This window comes from Cyanistes caeruleus, chromosome 1 (assembly GCF_971803275.1).
Source record: "Cyanistes caeruleus chromosome 1, bCyaCae1.hap1.1, whole genome shotgun sequence".
Taxonomy (NCBI): Eukaryota; Metazoa; Chordata; class Aves; order Passeriformes; family Paridae; genus Cyanistes; species Cyanistes caeruleus.
In genome coordinates, this window is record NC_141701.1 from 103,606,866 (window position 1) to 103,628,183 (window position 21,318).

Consider the following 21,318-nt stretch of genomic DNA (forward strand, 5'->3'; position numbering starts at 1 on the left):
ATGCACTGTGTGCAGGATATTCTGCAGAGCTGGTTTACTTCCCTTCCTAACCTTGACCTACGATTTGTGTTAGGGCAGGTCTTGCAATTAACCTGAACCTTAACAATGGACTGTCTCTAATGGGGGCGTTGGAAAAAAAGTAAACAAAAAGAAAAGCACATTTACAAAATTATTGAAAAACATTTATTATACTTAAATTGAAATGTGTACATCTTATTAAAAAACAAAAGCCATTTGCTGGTGCCATAATTTAATTCCAATTTCAAGTGAGCGCTGGACAAACTACTGTACAACTTTCAATATTCTTTAAAATTAGATATTTGGATACTTTCCAATCAAGGATTTTTCCACTTTTATAAAACATTTGGATTTGAATATGGTGTGAGCTAAAAAGACACAAGTGTCAGTTCAGGAAAATACTAGGACCAAACAATACCCAAAGATGAACAACTTATAGGTAGAAATGTTTAAGAACATAAAATTTTACTTTCAGTGCAGAAAAAAAAAACCAAACCAAAAAACCAAAAATAGGAAAAAACCCTCTAGGTTTGATGAATTTAAATTTTCAAAATGCTACAGCTTTCAGAAGCTTTTCTGCTAAGCATTTGAGCCACTTATGAAAGGGGAAATGAAAAAGTCAAAAGTTGCTTTTCTACATGCTGTAGTATTGGTTTACACGGAACACCGCAGCATAAAAAGCAAACTATTCCCAAGCTTTTAAGCCAGAGATCAAGTTGGAACTTTCCAAAGGCACAGAATAACAGCTCTGAAACTGTCACCTACCTCTGTGTACCTCTGGAAATACTCCCCTTTAAGTACCTAACAACCAATTGCCACTTAATGTTAGCCTAGGAAATGCTGTGCCATGACTTTACAAGACATATCCAAAATACCAAGAAAGCACATTGCCTGTTTCAGAGAAAAGTGAATATTTGGTCATATGGAAGAGGCACTGTAACAGGTGTACAGTATGGATGGATGGAGGGTGCAGGAAGGACAACTAAAAAGGTAAGAAGAGATTTGTCCAGAATAGGAGCGCCAGCAGGGCGTTCACCTGCTGAGAAGGAGACTTACAGGGTGTGTATTTAGTGTTTCTCAAGCAATTTATTCGATGCTGCTGAAAGCTATGACAGCCCTGTGGTGCCAGTGGGTCATCTTCCCTCATCAGCATAATTCCACTGAAAACCCCACTTCTCACTGCCATTATTTTTAAACCCACAATTTTACAAGCAAAGAGTTAAACTGCAGCAGTGCTCCGCAGAGAACCTAGGAAACTAAACATAAAGGATGCATAGGCAATTCTTTTCCATTAAATTCATTAAAGCAAAACACAATTACTTGGTACCCCATAGGATTTATATTAATCCCTCCAATAAGGTACTATTGATAATGCAGTTTGCTGCATGCATATATTGCATCTGTCTAGGGCTTCTTAAAAGCCCTGTTCTGGCATTTACACTTCTTACATACACTCTTATACACAATTTACACGGGAAGCTGTTTTGACAGCTTTACTCTCAAAGACCTGACAACCTGATCACTATCACCTTAACTACTCATCTTCACACAGATTAGCATGTGCTCTGCTAACATCAAAAAATAAAATCAGCGTAAGGTACAAGCACGTAATAGACAAACTGGCACAGAAAGGTAAATGCCCCAAAATAAGTCTACATTCATCTCCAACTGGATACAGATAATAGAAAAGCAGCACTGCTTCACTTCTATAAACTGTATCTACTGGCCATAGTTTGCCTTATTTCAGTGAAGGGCAAGCACCTTTGCTTACATTGTCTTCCATGCCTGTACAGAAGCTGTCATGGCATTATACCTCTCATGAGGACACTTAGCTATGGCAGTGATAAGAAAGTTCACCTATCAAACAGCTCATTAGAAAGGTCATTTTGTGTTTTCAATATGAAACATCTTATACAGTGAAGTTAGATCCTAAGGTTTTGGATGATCTTCATAATCTTTAGGCAGGACTTCATTCTGTGTTGGAGTATCAGTCTAGCAAGTATGTGATGTCACTTCAAAATTATATGGAAGCCTTCTCCATTTTCAGCTGAAAAAAACAAAGGAAATGTCAGTCTTTCTTGAACAGAATCACAGAACTACAAGCCACTTCACCAAAACACCCAAGTATGGACTTTGAAAATAAACTCATCTACAACAAAAACTTTAAAAAGGTTATGATTAATGATTTATAACTGGATCTTCAAAGAGGAACAGTTTCTGTAGGTAAAGTTTGCACAGAGTCAAACTTGTCCTTAGATTTGTCCAACTTGATTAGTGCCATTTGCTGACACTTTGTATCAGAAATAAATTGGAGTTGTAAGAAAGAGTGGGATTCAACAACAGCCTATTGAAGATGACTACTGACTAGCAGAGAAAGAACAAAATGTTATGCTCAGTTGTGCTGACTCTCAGGACTCAGTTAAGATTAAATTTCTGAACTTCAGAGTAACTACTGCCAGGATTTTTAACATTTTTTTTTTTTAGCCTATTTTGAAACTTCACCATTCTCAACAATTATTAGCAGCATCACTGTCCAGTGATGTCTGACTAAATTTTACATAAGGTTTGTTACTGAATCCTGCACTGGTTGTGAACTGAAAGCTTGAAGAAGAGCCTGAGATGCTACACAGAGATTAGCTAGGAGAGGAAGAACTCTGAGTATCTTCTGCCACTGTGTATGCAAAACTTCTATAATTTTAAAGAAGGCTTGTTGCTGGAATAAACAAGTTTTAGACTGTCAAAAGCGACAACATACCTTTTATTGTGGTGAATAAGAAACAACTCTCATCTTGAAAGTTTTGAACCATCTACAAAAAAAAAAAGTTTCAAAACCTTCTGAGTGTGACCAATGCAAAACACAAAACAAAAACACCCCTCAACAACCCTGATATTAAACACAGCCTTTTGTACGCAATTGTGTATTTCTGGTTGTGTTCAGCAAGTGACAGGCATATACCAAATTAAAATCCATTACTAGTAAAATACTACTTTTTTACTCTAGTGACAACCAGCTGGGAGCCTATTACTGCTGGCTGTGTTTTTGGCACTCTGTGGAGGAGACACTTGAACAAGCAGAGTTCAACAGTGTTTAAATGCTCCCTGCCTTTGGGCGTGCTCAAAATAAATATGTACTAAATAATTGCTGCAGCTTCTCAGAACTATATAAACCAGCTGCCTCTGTCTTCTCAGTTCAGTCAGGCAGAGTCACATTTAAGGAATCCTTCTGTTCATTTTATTGTTAAGGAAAAAATAGTCTAAATGTCAGAAAATACTAGGGTTCCATTATCAAACAGAAAAAACAGTAATAAATAAGCAAGCATAAGAAAACCCTCCACTTCCAGTCATAAATAAAATGCCAAGAAAATAGAATTTCAATTACCTGATCACTAACAAGAATGTGGATGCCTGTTGGACCCTGTCTGTAAACTTGGTTGATCTGATGCAAAGGAATATTAAATGCCAAAGCAAGCTTGCGTGTGACTTCTGAGGCTGCCATCTCCTCTAAGTAGATTGCATGATAAACTACAAGAAAAGAAATTATTTACATAAGCATGGTACTAATCAGTAACTCTAACTATATTAAAAATATCTGAATCTGTTGATATTCAAGGCTTTCAAAAATTTTAAAACCGAAAACTTTTAGTTTACTCTCTCCCTGCTCTCACTAAAAGCATGAACTGCCCTAACTTTTCTTTCAGGGAAAAGTCATAAACACAACTCTGATGAGGGGAGGCTTCTATTTGCTCTGAGACTAAAGGCAACTTCCACATTTTTTCCTGTATCCTGCACAAAAAGGCACAGTCATGTCAAACAGACTTAAAAGTGGATCTTTAGAGAGTCACCTAAAGATGGTTTTGAAAGCAATTTTGGTCAGTCTCAAAAGAATCAGGTAATACTTACATCCCACTTATGTGCCTATGCTATTGCTTTAAATACAGAAGTAGATTTTGGGGTTTTGGTAAATAAAGCCTTCTACAACTGAATAAACTTTCTACAGAGCATCTCAGAGCTGAATGCAGCACAGCAAACAGAACAGTAAGACAAAGCAGCTGTTCAGTTTGAAGCTGTATTTACAGTTCTGTATCTTTATTTAACAGTGCAGGAAACTCTTGGCAGCTCCAAGGTTGCACGTTCTTCTGGCTGAAGATATCCTGAGTGGAAACATGTATTTGACAGCAGCCGTATTTTATTTACAGATCCTCCTCCACCTCAATTCTTGCATGGAAAACCCACAAGTGCTATTGAAGTAGCCTGTGCAGATTTCAGCTGGGGAGAGAGGTCTCTCAAAGCCAAGAGCAAGAGAAGAATCATTTCAAATAGTTCCATTCTCTTAATTGTAAGAGTGACATGAATTTACGAATAAACAGTTACGTTTCCATCTGTGTTGAATCAACAGCTGTCAGGGAAATAATACGAAAATCAAGAGCCCATTCACTACTTGGTTGTTCTTCCTTGTCCAGGCTCTACAGTTTCAGATCAGTTGCACAGAAAATGACAGCAGAATCTAACAGAAAATGGGAAAGAACTGTTTTATTTGCATGTGGCTTTTACATGCACCTACATTTATTTATATGGTTGATATCTTGTCTGTAACAACATGCACAGCTGATTCCAGAGCTCCTTCATTCATGACCCTGTAATTACAGTTAGTTTTGTCAACAGACTGAAAATGCTCAATGGTTTACCCTTGAGAGGTTTCAGGTTCTGTTTGCTCTGTGCTGTTAAAGCAGCAATACTGTTGGGATATAACTTGCCAGGGTTGCTTTGTACAGCAGGATCAGCAATTCAGCCTCTTCACTGCTGTTTTCCCTTTCCCACCTATCCTGTTTTACTGCTAAGGCCCAGCCGTGTCCTGCCGCGTGCCGTACCGTATATTGCACCGTTGCTGTCTCCGCTGCCCGCGTCCTGGCATTCCAGTTGTATGTTCCGTAAGGGCTCCTGGCACACATAGATTGTTAAGCGGGGCCTCACGGACCTGCAAGCCAAGGAAATCACACGTCACACAAAAGGCTACGTGCCCTGCAAATACAGAGGCTGATATGCCACAACTGGAGGTTTGTTATCAGTGCACTTGATATGTTTTTTATCGCTGAGCCCAAAAAATTACATTAATCGCTAAATAAGTGGTCTCTCACATGCAGCTGAATTTAAGTTATATTTCAATCCATTCAGAGCTCCTACAGACACCACTTGTTGGACTCCTGTAACAAGACTACTGAATAACAACAGCAATTCCTCCAGGAGGGCCAACGGTACCAAACACACATTTCAGAGAGAATCAGACATCCCCTGGGATGCTCCCTGTGTTAGCAGACAATACCTGTAACCTCCAAAGGCCTCAATTTGTTCTTAGCTCCCCAAATGACCAGTTTTGTGTCTTGCCAATAAATCCATCCATATCCAAGAAGCTGGCAGGGCCCAACTGCATTGGTGCAGCCTTACAGCCCAGCTGCACCTCACCTGGGCCTGCCCTGGAGATGTGCAAAGGAGGAGAGTTTTAAACATACTGCTGCCAAGTCCTGAGGCAGATGACACAGGCACCAAGGCCCATCCTGACACTAACTGCCCAAATGTCCCAGTTCTAGAATCCCCCACCTAAACCCACTCGGCCTCACAGTCAGCACATCACCTGGATTTCAGTGCATTATACAGCCGAATTCCATCGGCTGGACCACAGATTTGTACCAGATCTTCTCTTGTCAGCTTTAATAAATCAGCACCTGGACAAACACATCAGGATTTAATGAAGATTACTGTAGCACATCAGTTTTTTCTAAAATAAATTGTAGGTTCCTTTAAACTAAGAGTAACAAACTTCACCATGTCCAAAATGGAATTTTACAGGAATAAGTAAAATTCAGACCAGGCTCTAGTGAGTGCTATATAAATCAACCTGTTTTCCAAAAGTGGTGAGTTACAGTTTATGGGGTTTACATCTTTGAAACAGTACGAGTCTGCAAGGCACACAACTTCTGTGGAGAGAGATGACTGTTCTAGAGACAAACACTGATTTTTGCTGGCACCCATGATAGTGTATTCTGAACACATGCAAAATACAGAGCAAAAATATTCCACGGTTTGTCACACAGTGAATTACCCCAGACATTCAACTACCCATCCATCTCTTCCTCTGTGCACTTAAGTTGTAACAATGCACTTGTGTATAGAAGGTGCTGCTGAAGCAAAAAATGGGAAGATAGATTCTTCTGAGAAGCAGCATGAGTGTAAGCAAAGAAAACAACACTCCAAAATATCAGTCACTGTAACAGATGAGTGGGAAAACAGGAAAAAAAAATAGTCTTTATGCATGAAAATACCCCACAGACTATTCAGGAATGCACAAATAAAAGCCAGCAAAGATTGATCATAGCCCTTAAATACTATAGCAAAAAAAAAAAAACCCAGACCTGAGATAGTATAATAGAAGTCACATATACCACACCTCTTGCTTCAAAAAAAATGCCAGCCAGCTAGTACTTGACTTTTATAAAGATAATAATGAAAAAGAAAAAGTTTTCCAAGAGTCTTTGTCAGAAATTTGGCACTAAAGTTTATTGAGAAAGCTCAGCAACCCTCATACAAGAAGCACAGGTCAAAAACTAACCAGCAGCAGAAGAATAACCTTCCCAGAAAAAAAGCCTGGTACAAAGGGAATCCTGACAAAAGCATGAGCTAAGCCGAGAGGCAGAGAGCTGGCATCATTCACAACACTGTCCCCAGCAAGTCTCACCAAAGAAAAAGGAATTTACTTTTGGTGAATACTGTGTCATGCCACCCTTTGCACAATTCTATGGAAGACTGAAGAAGTAAACAGCAAAACAGCCCCACACAGTCCATCTATTGCCATGTCTTGTGACCATATAGTGGGAACTGCACGGCTCTTTAACCAGCAAATTAGTAAATAAATATGCATAAATATGTATACTATAATGCTCTTAGAGAACTCTTTTCCCACACAGAACCTGTTCAGTAACACAAAGAAAGAAAAAAGTAAACTATAGATACCTGAGAAATTTGAAAAAAGCCTTGTATAGGCAGAGAACCTATTCTTGAGCAACCATTGCTGAGTTTCCTGGATTGTGGCTGAAGGATGAAGCTGCTGTAAGAAATGAGATTGGATATGGTAATTTGGACACTAAAAAACCCAAACAAAACCCAAGCAATTAAAAAAAATCTCCCTCAGTTCAATAATTTCTTAGGACCTATTAGCATCAAGTGTAAATCAAATATTCTGACACAGCTATACAAATACACTTATGATCAATACCAGAAAGCAAATACTCACATCTCCTGATCCTTGAGAGGTTCCATCTCCTTGATGATTTGGGGAGGAAGAATTGCTACAGGTTAAAAAACAAACCCAAGTATTACTAGAATTCTATAAACCAACATATTTAAGCATTGTTGAAAATTAACTTGAAATTTTCAAAACAATAGGTACTGCAGTTGAAGCAATTAGAAGATTGCAACTTGTTAAACTTAAGGGAAAGAGCATTCCACAGTCTATGGATCAGACCACACCACTGTCAATTATTTTTGGATGAAGTGCAGGTTTGGTTACAGTAGATTAATTAACACCTCAATACAAAATGTTTTCACCAATGCAATTTCTGTTTAAAGCTTTTGAAAATATTTGTTGGGGCTTTTTCTTGCAAATTATACTAACTGTGTATGATGGAAATGAAGACTGTTGTTACTGAAAAAAAGCTAAAAATAATTTCCATAGTCAAGGACAAAATCACAAGAGTGAAAAGGTAAAGAATTTGCTATATGACAAAGGACAAGAAGTTGTTTTAAAGAATGCATAGTAAGAAAGAAAGGTGGTGAGGCAGAAGTAATTACATTATAACTGAACCATGTGATACAAATGCCATACTCTAGAATGGATATATAGGTCAAAACAATCTCCCAGTTCCCCCGTAGAAACAGAACACAGTTGAATTTACTCAGAAAACATTTTGAATAAACCTGATTAAAAATGTTGCCTTCAATGGGGATACAGAATAGAAACCTACCTGTCTGGGACACTGTAGGTGTTATGCTGAGCAGAAGTGAAAGCTGGAGCAGGAGTAGGACTGTTGTTTACAAATGTTGTAGGAGTATCAGGCCATGGTGAGCACTGAGGATAAAGAATTAAAACTTAAGTTTCTCTTGATAATATCTTCTTTTCTCTGATGCACACTTCTGTCATTTAAAGCCAGGGGTTTATCCACAGAGTATTCTGATTTGCACTCCCAAATGAAGACTCCCTCTTATCCCACATATTACATGCAGATATTCCAGGTAAAAATCAGTTCTGTTTTATCTTGCTCTTTTATGAAGCCTTCTATTTATACTATCTTCTCTTTTAAAAAATGAAGGTATTATTGGTGAAAGTGACAAAAGACCTGTACAGATTATTCAGTTTAAATGAAAAACGACCAACCCCCAGCCACCTGCTGGGAAAAGTCTTTTATCCTGCAAGGGATGAAAGGGCTGTTTAAACTGCAGGGATAATGACACGACAAAAAGTGTTCTGTAATAGTAAGTAAAGCTGTGAAGCTAGATTGCACCTTATGGATAAATTTTATGTCTCTGCCCTGAGAGCAATCAAATACAAACAGAATTTTCAGAGGAAATTTTGTGAATTCAGACTTTTTAATAACTTACTGCAGGACTAAAATTATGCTTACTTACATGAACTGATTTTTCTGAACTGCTTGGCAAACTGGAATTTTTTAAACAAGCTTAAGTCATCACAAATATATGATAAGCCAGCTGTCCAATACTGTCAGTCTTTTTTTGGGTATTATTAAAAATTGTCGTGATAAAGCTTTTAGAAACAAGGCTACCTTTTAGTGCTTCCAACAGCTAAACTAAAAACCCAGTATTTTAAAGAAAAACAAAAGCCAAACAAGTTTTGATATGTTTAAAGACATAATTTAAACAAGCAAGCAGCTCAAGATCAGGTAAGCTAACACCATGCCTGTTAAGACAACAAAGATTTTTGATATACTTATCACGTACCAGCTAAATACCTTGTAAAAAATTTCCAGATTTATATCACAGCCTTGTAGAACAGGCTGGGGGGCAACAACTATGACTTAATACCACTGGAAACTTGTTTCAACAATTTTGTGTTGAATAATCCTTCCTCTTTCTGAGGGAAAGAGTAAATAAGGGAAGCCGCCACCTTCTGTAAGAAAGTTAGCAACATTTCTGTGCTGGATCCCAGTCCTCACTTGTCAGCAGAAGATGGCAAGTTCCTCAGCATGGCACATAGAATTAAAATTCATTTATCTTGCATGCAAATAGCTTAAAAATGAGGAACTTTCTTTATCTCTCTGAGATTTGACTCAAACCAGCATTTTTGTTAGCCACAGCATGCACAGTCTTTGATTACATAATCAAAGCCATCCTTTTGGGCTACAGTGTCCCCACACATTCCTCCTCCAAATCTATATATTCCCACCTGTTGTCTCTCTTCTCAAACTCATTTAATGTTAACCTCGAAGACATTACATCAGTTACAACTAGCCTTCATTCCCTAAATATGTGATCCAAATCTTTCATTTTAGAAGGAAAGCTCGACATAGAAACATTAACTTGGTTCTTCTGAAATACTTGAAAGTGCACATAAAACTCTTTAATTTTGTGACATTCTCTTCCTAAATTTTAATGCAAGATGTTTATGTGGACACACAGATGCAAGTTTCACATCCTTGGCTATCATTCCCATACAAGATTCTAGCCACCATATATTTAAATTTGGGGGCAGAGAAGAATGCACTGGTGCCAGAGAACACCTTTTGAACCATTCCCATCCCAAGGTAGGTACTGCAGTTGGTGTTTCTGTCCTTCAAACCCAGCTGAAGTTCCTCACAACGAAGCTCTGGGTTCCAGGAAGAAGCACATTTGAAGTATTCAGAAAAATAAAATCTCAACCCAAAGCAAGTAGCCTTTCTTCTACCATAAACATGTTTTCCTGCCTTATCTCCTATTCCAGCTAGAACACCACTAACTATCCAGTGAGACTCAATAGTCTGGTTAAAAAGAAAAAAATAAATAGGAAGTGTACCACTGCAACACATCTATTATCTGTTTTCCTTGTTTCTGCCTTACAGGTTGGGGAGGGAAAAATGGGTATTTGAGCACGGAGGTACTTAATTCTGAAAGGTTCAAGGAACAAAAAAGTCTTCCAGCAATTAACCCAAGCTGATTATGCTTTTGGAATCACTCTCATGCACAAATGTCCTGCACTTCACAAACTGCATCAAGCAAATGCCTGGCCACCAAATCCATTAACACTACAAAGACTAAACAAGGATGTGTTTTCTAACATCCTGCATGATGATTCTGGGTTGAGGGGGGTGAGGGGTACAAGGGGAAAGGATCAAAGAAAGTGGCACTGTTGCCCTGAAAACACACCTGCCATTATCATTTGCAGGGACAGAACACTGGACTTCATCCTTGTGGACTGATCAATCAGGATATTTCATACATTCCTAAGCCAAAACTGAGGACAAACCAAAGAACATTCAGGAAGCTAATTATACTAATACGTAAGTCCCTGACCAGTAGACACAAACCTAGGAGAAAATGTCACTCTGTCACAAGGAAGCATTCAATTCTGTAAAAAGCCATCACAGAACAGAAAGAAGATTGGCATGATATCTTTACTGGTAATAAATAATTAATATATGCTGATGCATTTACCAAGATCCTGTTTTTGAGACGTCAAGATTAAATGTCCTCTATTACTAGCACACTGATACAATGCTACTGATACTACTATACTCCAGAAACTATGTCTTATTTCCAAATGTGGATTAATTCAGAAGGAGAAAACTGTTTTGGTTTCAGATGTTTACCAGCCTTCTGTAAAAGGCCTTGAATTAAGTTTTACTGAGTTAAAAAGAAATGTAAAAGATCTAAGTATGATTTATCAGATTTAGGATATATAGCATTTAAACTCAAAACATTCCTAACTGCAGAGGAATTGCAAAATCTCAAGTAATTCTAAGTCATGGTTTAATGTAATGTCCCTTTCTACCTCAAATATACTGGAATCTGCCCAAATTCATGCCTTAAGAGAATAAAGCTGAACCTTGGCAAAGAACTCCATACCATATTCAAAGACCAAATAAACATGAAAGCAAAATACAAAACCAAATTACAGTAAGTCTAATTTGTTCTCCAATTTAGACTTGATATATCCTTGGGCACACAGCACCTTCTTAGAGGATAAACTATCAATGGTATGATAGTTCTTATGGTATGGAGCTTTTTCCATCTTTCATGTCTACAACTTACTGTTCCAATTTATTTTAAGGTCTATACCTGCAAATCTTTTAACTTGCATGTGCTCTATAATCAGCTCTATCTGCAAAAAATGACCATTTGACCAACTTTAATCTGTTTGTAGTTTATATATTCTAGCTTGTGACACATGAAACACACTACTATAAAAATCAACCAAAATACCGCAGACAGAAAAAAGTGCAAAGGCCCAACTACTACAGCCCAAATTTTCCTGCTTTTACAAATTCAAAGCGAGGGAAAGAAACTGGTGGTGTTTTTTTCTCTTTTCCATTAGATAAGAATTAACCTTTATATACAAAGAGAGAGAGAAAAACAAAATTCCTCCTTCATAAAGTGCCCCCTGATTGAAGGTCACATGTATGTAAACATCCACTCTGAGGTCCAGAAGGCAAGGTTAAATTTGCAGCCTTTTATATCTACAGAAGAAGTTGATGCTTCACAGCATGAAGAGCCTAACAAACTGCTTAACTGTGTCCTGTCAGTTTGGACAATACTGAGATAAACACTGCAGAAACTACAGTGAATGCACTGAATTTTGATACATCAGGTGAATTCAGAGAAGTAATGGAAAAGCTTATCTAGATGGCATTCTTATGAAAATAAGTGATATGGGAAAGATGGGTGATGGCAGGAAAAGAAAAACCCCTGGTTCTTTGAAAGGACAGAAGAGCGGAGCAGAGCTATTCAGAAAAGAAGCTTCGCCAAATTCCTTATATTACGTTAGAAAGACATTATGAATTAAATTGGAAAGAAAACATACTAGATTCAATGTTTTCTGAAGAAAGCATAGTAAAAAAACATTCTGTCCAAATCCAATTGTGACTGAGCTGAAAATAATCACATAGGAGAAAAAAAAATAAAATAATAATATCTAACAAACTGAACAGCAGAATCTTGGAGGGGTAAAATAAAAAAACCCAACATACAAAATGAGATCCAAGAAGCAAGTAATGAAAGGTTAGGTTAGGTGTAGCAGGAAGATAAGAATTCACAGCTTTAAAAACAAAGAATTATAGATTGGATCAACATTAATTTCTGGAATTCAAGAAAAGGTAACAGACTATTATTTCTGGGCAACTAGTAAGTGGCACTGACTAAGGAACAGTCAGCAGTCTTGACTGCATCTAGTGAAAATACATTCCAAACAATTCTGGTTTGGATTTTTTAAAAGAGCTACAGTTCCTCTGAACATGTGAAGTAAAAAGATCCATCCTATAGAAACACATAACATGTGAAAGACTGTCCATCTCAAATGTAGGGTAACAGGTCTTCACTTTTTGTGTCTTAGCACCTTTGTGAAAACAGTACCACACATATAGAACACTTGATCTGCATGTCTGAGGGAAGTCTGGAAACAGCCAAAGCTTCTGATGGCCACGTTTGGGAAAACAGATTTGCAAGGACAGAATTGCTTTAAGTAGAAATATTTATCATCCCTGTCTATATTTACAGGGCCAACAAAAATAACCCTGTCTGGTGACAAGTGAAAGAGGTCCATGAATTTGCCTTCAAAATGTTTATCACTGTTTTTCTGCATCAAGCAAACAAGTTTTACATTCAACTTCTATAGCTAAAAATGATACTGAGTGCACATCTACAACCAAGGCTTTACTATGAATACAGAAAAAAATAGTGTTTCTTGGTATTTTTATGGGCTTTGTGATTTCTAATTATTTTGCTAGTGATGAAAATCACTGTAATGATGGAAATACCATATGCTGAAATCTGCAAACAATACCAAGTTAGCAAGGCTGAAAAGATTTTATCTGGTGTGGATAAAATTCAAAATGGCCTCAACGAACGATTTTGAACAGTGAAACTATCTCAAGACAGCATTGTATTAGAGGCAAATGAGAAACAGGAATAGTGAGCTGCACGATAAAGAGAACTGGAAAGCTGTACATAGCTGCTATTCAAAATAGGCTGTGGGTCGTTATCCTTTGTGTGCTTTGGGAAAGACATCAGAAGTCCAGAACTGTCCTATCTAAGGTCTTCTTCACTACAATTAAGGTAATTCATAGAAGCTTACTATTCCAAGGGATTGTTAAGGAAAGGTTATATAACTTCAACGTATGGTTTAGTTACAGTTCATCTTACTGTGGACAATGGATTTGTCTTGTCTGCTTAAAAATACCTTTCTCTATTATTCCTATAAGCAACAATCATTCAATGAGATACTTCTAACAGCAGGAGAAGAGAAAAACACAGAAATCCCTCCAAGGACAAGCTTCAAAAGATGCTTTATAAGCAAAAGTGATAGTCTGTTTTCTCCTGCCTCTCCCCCAGGGCCAGCTGGAACAACTAAAATAATGCACTGCCAAAGAATCATAAAGGTGCACCTTAAAAGAAAGAACAAAAACCAAAAAACCAACAGCCAAAACCAGAAGATTAATTCAGACAGCTCAGTGCATACAGTAGTTTTAAGTGCACAAAACAAAACATCCAAACATCCTCCAAAGAACCCATCTGACTAATACTGCTTGTTCCTTCCCACCATGGGTTATAAACAACAAGAGGTATACACTGAAGTATTTTATAACCTAAATATAAAACCTTATACATCACTTTCACAGATCATAAATACAAACCAAATTATGCTTGAGGGACAGGAGTCAGACAGTCATTGCTTAAGCACTGCTAGGAAAGCACTTCAGCACAGTATGCCTGTTCAAAGAAGAGTCAAATAATGGCCTTCCACAGTCACATTATTAACTGACATTTAAACTTGCCAAATAAAAGTTGTGGAATTGTTTCTCTTTAAGGAACAGCATTTAAGAAATCCAAAATGCGAACCCTTGGCAAGATGACTGCACAGGACATATGTCAGGGAGGGCACAGGATATATGTCAGGTTCCCTCTGAGGTGCACAGATAGGGTTAACATAATACAGATCATGAAGATGAGCTGACTTCTGAACTGCATTAAACCTGCTTGGAGCACAATAGGTAGATGGCTAAAGGAAAAATCACTAACAACCACCTGCAACATGACATAGCTTTGAAAAAATACTGATGTACATGAAAACTTCTACTGAATATAAGTACAAATAGGAACAAACCACTAAATTTCACTATTCTTACTTCCACTGATGACACATGTATAGCAAAGCAAAATGCTACTTCATTTAAAGTCATATAAACTGAAAGTTCTTGACTCAAGTTACACAGTCCCTCTGCAACAGTTTAAGTGTTAGATTTAGGAAGGATTCCTTTGCTGAAAACAAACATGGAGCAATTGGGATACGTGGAAGTGAATAAAATTAAGACACAGCAATAAAAGTATTTTTACTTTATATAGTGGAAGTTTCTCCTATATCTAACACTGCACAAGGTATCTTGCATAATCAAAAGGTAAGCAGAAGTCCCTTACACTGCCTCGCTTTGCCAGAGAATCACCGTAGTCTGCTGGCAAAGTCCGCTTGCTGGACTTTTTCTGCTCATGTTCAACTGCATCTTCAATTATAGGCTCAAGCCTCATCTGGACAAACACCAAAGATGTGGATCAATTTCTTTTCATTAAACAGTGAGGAAAGATCTAAAAGCCTTTTAAAAACTTCTGAAATATTTAGAAAACTGCACAGAACTCACTGATGTTTAAATAAAAAACCTAATGAGGCTCTGGCCTTAAATTCAGTAATATCTGATAGACCTTGAAGCTCAAATTTGGTAAAATACACTTTAGGAGTACCCCCCTCATTTTTTCACTTTTTTTTTTTTGCTTTTCAGATGTAAGATTTTTAAATCTTTATTTAAAGTCTTGCTAAAGGGTTCACTACAGTCAGTCAAACAGTGTTCAATCTAAAGTGTGTTTTAATACAGCATCTACTGAATATCTAAATCCAAGTTTACTGAACAAAATCTTAAAACTGAATGTTGCTGCTTGCTGGACAAGTTTTTCAAATAAATAGTTTATCTCTATGCAGAACTAATTCTTCTCCAACCCTTCCAGGATTGCAGCTAAGTAATGTGCTGTATCTATGTATATTCTCCTCAGTCAGCAGATGCAATTTTATTTTGTTACCTCTGTAAGAACTGTGGTGTCATATGAAGGCTGATACTTCTCTTTTTCATGTGCAGTTCGCTTTTCCATCTTTTCTCTGTCTGTTTTCTGTTTTCTGTCTGCTCCTTTGGGCTAAAAATGAACAGTTATGTGAACATGAACACAAGTGGAAAATGGTTCTATAACTGAAATCTGATCTCAGACATGAACCGTTACAAGCAGCAATATAACGATTTCCCATATCTTTATAAAAACTTAGAGACTGCAGTAACTGTTTTCTAATGTTACCTTAAAAACTTTGATTTGACAACTGGCTGAATGCAGATGATCTGTATATTCTCCATTTTCAGTCTGTTTAAAGGTGTCAACCTGAATCCTAAAAGGAACTCCTTTTTCTCCTCCATGTTTACGAGGGGTAAATTCAGTGCTGATACAATGTACCTGAAAATAAACAATGACTAAACAAAAAGGACCCTCAGAAGCATTTCAGGCTTGAACTTAATTATGTTACCTACATACATCACATGAACAGTTTACTGTAAAAAAATATAGCAAAGCTATAAAAGATCACTGACTGGAAGAGTTTTCATCTCATGCACCCACATTTCAGAGTATTTTCAAATATGCTCAACTCCTTTAAAAATCCATAGATCTTTTAAATCAGTGTGAAATCACTTCAGCTGCTACATCAGAATTAACATTGTGTTTATAAGCTATAAAGACCCCTTAAGGGTATCTAAGAAGAAAATCAGTGCAATAGGAGAAATTATGAACAATCTCACTGGACAGTGTTCCCAGTTTTCTTTTGCTTCCGTATGGAATTTTAAGCAAGCCTTTAGAACAACTGAACTGTACTGGCATAATATCAGTTCCATTTTCAGTCTGTTATCATTTCTTCTAAGGAAATGCATAAACAAAACTGTTCCATAATTTATCTCACAGTTCTTCTAGAAGACTACATTTTAGCAATTATGTAACTCTTACTAAAAAAAAGTATCTTTTACTGTACTAGATCGAAGTTAATTTACTGATAATACAGAATTTAACCTATTTTGACAGCCAGAGTAAGAAACATTGCAACCTGAAACTTTACAGCTATACTTGTTTATAACGAAATCAGATCTGAGACAAAAGTAAGCAATGTGAATATGAACATTCCATCTAAATAATTTCCAAAGAAGGCATGCTGAGTTGCCCTGAATATCAAATACACAAATAATAGAATTCCTACAAGAAAACCTACTGGCATTGTAAGAAACAACTTTTGAGTGTCTGATTTAAAACCCTTTTCTTGTAGGAAAATACTTTTAATTTTGAATCCTTAAGCCAAGCTTCTGCTGAAAGCAGTAGTAAGAGCTATTGAGAGGAATGTAATTTAATTCTTAAATTTCATACAACTAAATATTTTAACCCTGACAGTTTTCTTCAAAGAGCTTTTTGAAAAATTTTATTTAAATTTTTCTATAAACCCAAATTAAATAGAAAAACCTTACGAGGAGCTCTATTAGACCTATGAACTGGTGTTTTTTCATCAAGATGGTATTTAATGGCCATCCCACAAATAATAAACCAAGAAGCTTTGTAGTTCAAGTATACTGCTGTTTGTGACCTGAAAGGCACCAAACACAGACATCCAGTCAAATAAAGTTTCAAACCTGAATAAAAGCAGATGTACATTTTGTTGGATCCCATAAAAATTCAACTGCGTTGAGCTGGCTTGGATTTGTCTTGATATCAATGACTCCAACAGACATTGGAATATCTATTGAAATAAGTAGCATATATTTCAGAACAATCATACAGCAAGTAAACACTATAAATAAATTGGAATATAAGGTTACCATCAGCATACACAAGGTGAGGTGGAAAATGCTGGCTTTGGCGACTTGACCAGCTTCTTAGGACTGATACAAAGAATCTTAGTAGATTCAACATACAAAGTGCTCAAGGTTTTGGGTGTTGTTTTCATCCTCCTTCCCTGCTGCCACCCCTGAGGTCATGCACCAAAAATGACCAAGTTATGCAAAGTACAGAAACCATGTTGGCAGCATTTTCACAATCTAATAGAGAAAGTTACTTCTGTCTGTGTTCTCCTAATCACTGCAACACTTCACAATCAAAATTAGAAAGACTATTAAGTTAAATGCAGAGTTGCTACTTTACTTTTATAGCACTTAAAAGTTTGCAAAGAATGTGGAAGTGATAAGAACATTTATATTCAAAACACAGAGCAAGACAAAGCAGCATCCAGAAATCTGGTCTGTCCTTTTTCATGAACCTCAACCTAAGTGTGAACATGATCAATTTAAATTTGGCAACTGAATTCCATACAGTGGCAACAACCAGAAACAACTATACCTAAGTCGAGCAGTCTGTCCCCAGGGCGGTTCCACTTCCAGCCCTCTAGCTGCTGGTGCTCTGTGTACTGCAACCTTCTGTCATGGAACACAACTCTTATAATGCTCTAACAAAGAAGAAAACAAGCCTGTGATGAGCCACAGATTCACTACACATTTAGAAACAGCCTAAAGATAAAGTAATAAAACACCCCAAAATAGTCACAGTGCTAATAAATACATATTTACAGCAAAAATTTGGCAAGCATCAGTATCCCAAAATATTCCAGAACACAGAAATAGAACTGAGCAGCAGGAGATATCTGAAAATGTGGTAAAAATACAAAGGAGAGTTACATCTGATTGGATACTCTAAAGGTCACTGTCAATTACATAGAGTGAACTGAGCAACAGTGGCAGCACAGTATCAACACTATGCAGGCAACACCAAATTATTTTAGAAAGCAAACGCCAAAGATTTCATTTCTTATGAAAAGTGGTGACTTTGAATGGTCAAGTGGTTACTTGACCATTCCTCCACTGGGAATTCTGTGAACTTTTGTAGGACATTTTAAGAAATAAAATAGGAAATTCCTTTCCTAGTTCTTATAAGATATTTACAAAAAAATCTATGATTTTACTTAACAGAATTAAAAAGTTCCAAACTTTCTCAACCACATGAAATATTCATCCAGAATAATTATAACATGATTAACTTTATTCAGCTAGAAGCCATTATCTAACAACACTTATTTTTGTGGGCAGTTTTGGCACTACTAAATGAATGCATATAAAAAGCAATTTGTTACAACAAAAACACTTTGTTTTCCAGAGACTGGAAAAAAAACTGTACACATTGATTGTTACCCAACAAATACAATGTAGACAGATTTGCATACTTTTTTTTACCTTATTCTACAGTCCTCCTTGAATTAACAACAACTAAAAGTGTCCACAAAATCCAAGAACTTTTAAATGGAGTGCCTCTTCAAGATGGATTTCACTTCCTTGGGTTTATTTCAAAGGTAATAGAAAGCAAATGTGTGTGCATGAGTGCATGTACATGAACAAACACAAACACACAAATGCACCATTCCTTCTGCACTGTAAAATGGCATGTTTGGGACTTGGCAATATCTGCAGCCACCTTCACCTCCATTAAATGGTTTCTTTGGTAAAATACTGGGATTCCAATATTTAATTGTCCCAAATGGAAAATTCATTGATGCAGCATTACATGGTAATTCCTTGCTATGGTAAAATTGACTTTTTCAAACTTTTACCCTGCTTTTCCGTGTTGTAACTTCCAAATGACTCATCACCCACATACAAACCTAGAAAATTATGGAAGAGAGACACCTCAAGCCTACAAGAAAATAGCACCTAAGGGGGCAAAAAGTCCACATGCTTATTACAGCAGATCACCATGCCAGATTGTAAAAAGTTTAATTACAGAACTCTCAAATCCCACTTTTATGCTCGTGCTTAACTCCTCCTGAAATGATCTCTGAACAAGCATTCCACAGACAAATAAGAACAAAGCCTAGGACTATACAAGCAAGCCAAAGTTCATGAATTACACACCCCAAAGCTGGCAGGTAAAGATTCAGCCTCCCACAGGCACACTGCTCTGGTGCATTTATCAGCACCACTTTCAAAGTGACTTTAATTGACATTTTTCCCTTCTTTCCTAATACCTGAATAAGATTTTTTTTGAGAATTCAATAGAATCAATAATCATCAAGTGCTTAGAAGAAAGATCCAAACCCCTCCATCAGTTCTTCTAATCATCTGTACTCCAAATTGGGTAATTTTTCAGTTTGCCTCATTTTCATGCTTCATATAATACCTCAGATCAACAATACTTTGTACTAACATTGAAGTACAATAAACTTCTCAACAAGCAACAAATTAGAGATCCATTTTCCTATGGATGTATCTCTAATATCCCACTGCTGCAAAACCCACAGGCTGGCTTCATGTGTTTTCTATAACACTTGAGAAACACGCTTGCAATACCTCCACTTCTATCTAAATGATCCTCTACCTTCCTCTCACCTCTCCTAATCACTTGAAATGGGCAGTGTGCTGGATCAGAAGATACTGGATACAAAATCTACAGACATTGGATACAAATATCTACAGACACTGGATACAAAATCTACAGACAACTATCTTAAGCTTTGCATAAATACTTAGGTCTTCAGTGCACACAAATGTGTATTGGGTACTTATATCCATACACTTTTATTTGTAAACCATCACTGGTCTACATATTCTGACCAATACCTAGTGACAGCAGAAGGAAAAAAAAAAATCAATAAAATATACAGTTTCTGGCTCATTAGTAACACTATCTAGTGAACTTAAATTCACCTTCACCAGTTTTCCATTGATCTCTGGTATGTCTCCAGCTTTCCGATTATCTAGCATCCGGATCTCATAGGACTGACCTTTAAAGAGAAAAAAACCGCATGGGTAAAAGAGTAAGAGCACAAGGCTATTTTGTGTTTAATGCATTTAGATTAGCTTTTGGTTCACAGTACACTAGAATACCAGTACCTGAAACCTGAGTTTGAGAGATCCAGATAGCAACGTGCACTTCACAGCATGCAAATTAACAAAACAAAGTGACACTTTTTGGTCCCCTTCAAACTAGAGATATTTTCAAAGTTTAATTATTTCATTCTGTGCCAAGTGTAAGCACTTGCCTATTTTTTTTGCTAAAAAAAAAAAAAAAAAAAATTTCAAGGCCGAATTCCTTTCTTTTTTTAAAACTGCTGAATGGCAACATACTAAGAACCACTGTCTTCCCAAACAAACTCTTGCAGAGTTTTCATACTTTTTTCAAAACATAAATACTGTTCTCCCATATTTAATTTTGCCCTTATACCTGCTGCCTTTGTATGATTTTTATGCTTTCTATGATTTCAGAAATAGACCTTTAAAAGAGACAGTTACTGCTTACATTAACAGTATGAGAAAACCTCTTTTCCAGTGAATATAAGCTTTTGTGCTGCAAAAAGCAAAGCTTACAGCAATTTATTTAATTAGAAGGATTTTCTTTCCTTCCAGAGTGAGCAGCACATATTCCTTTGCAAAATCGCATTTCCCTAGCTAAAACATAGGACAAAATAAATTTCAACATCTTCACTAAGATGAAATGCAGTAAAATCATCACCTACAATGCCCTTCAGGCTACCTTTATGGTGCAGTGTATAACACATTTAAGACATTCTGACTTGCCCTACAAGGCAGTAACCCTGTGGATGAGCAAATGATTTCTTCATCTCATTTCACTTTTCAGACTGATGTTACTTCCAACTATGGGCTGTTTCAGGGGGGGTTTTGCCTCAAACACAATGAGCATATTTATGTACATACTCTACACATGTAAAGGCTTTCTTTACCCAAGCAACACGTGAACATTGATACACTCATTGATGACACAAATCCATATGAAATAAACGTTCACTTAGTGCAGCTGAGTAAACAATATATAATTTTTCTTCCTATATTTAACAGGAGGAAACTTTTCCTGTTAGTGTGATTCATTCAATTACCAGTTATTCTATTCATATAGATATACTGTGTAAGTTCAACTATATTTAAAGTCTGCATTTTTTAGCTCTAGTAATATTAATACACTTTCTCAAGTATTTCT

At 36.7% G+C, this 21,318-nt stretch overlaps 1 protein-coding gene across 6 annotated transcripts in view; it reads right to left on the bottom strand.

Annotated features, from left to right (window-relative positions):
• Nucleotides 1-160: 160 nt before the first annotated feature.
• UBP1 (upstream binding protein 1) overlaps nucleotides 161-21,318 on the bottom strand; it is a 50,612-nt gene continuing 29,454 nt past the window's right edge. For 2 of the 6 annotated variants that reach the window (XM_086846456.1, XM_086846434.1), the window contains 13 exons: nucleotides 20,031-20,107; nucleotides 17,677-17,782; nucleotides 16,974-17,080; nucleotides 15,607-15,759; nucleotides 15,340-15,450; nucleotides 8,034-8,137; nucleotides 7,304-7,358; nucleotides 7,024-7,117; nucleotides 5,648-5,738; nucleotides 4,887-4,993; nucleotides 3,398-3,540; nucleotides 2,774-2,825; nucleotides 161-2,065 (listed from right to left, as the gene is read on the bottom strand). In XM_086846456.1, the coding sequence (XP_086702582.1) occupies nucleotides 2,028-2,065; nucleotides 2,774-2,825; nucleotides 3,398-3,540; nucleotides 4,887-4,993; nucleotides 5,648-5,738; nucleotides 7,024-7,117; nucleotides 7,304-7,358; nucleotides 8,034-8,137; nucleotides 15,340-15,450; nucleotides 15,607-15,759; nucleotides 16,974-17,080; nucleotides 17,677-17,782; nucleotides 20,031-20,107 (1,238 nt within the window). In that variant the 3' untranslated portion in view covers nucleotides 161-2,027. Of the gene's footprint in view, nucleotides 2,066-2,773; nucleotides 2,826-3,397; nucleotides 3,541-4,886; nucleotides 4,994-5,647; nucleotides 5,739-7,023; nucleotides 7,118-7,303; nucleotides 7,359-8,033; nucleotides 8,138-14,688; nucleotides 14,797-15,339; nucleotides 15,451-15,606; nucleotides 15,760-16,973; nucleotides 17,081-17,676; nucleotides 17,783-20,030; nucleotides 20,108-21,318 lie in introns of all 6 variants that reach the window. The other 4 variants (XM_086846413.1, XM_086846423.1, XM_086846466.1 and 1 more) reach the window with 4 other exon arrangements.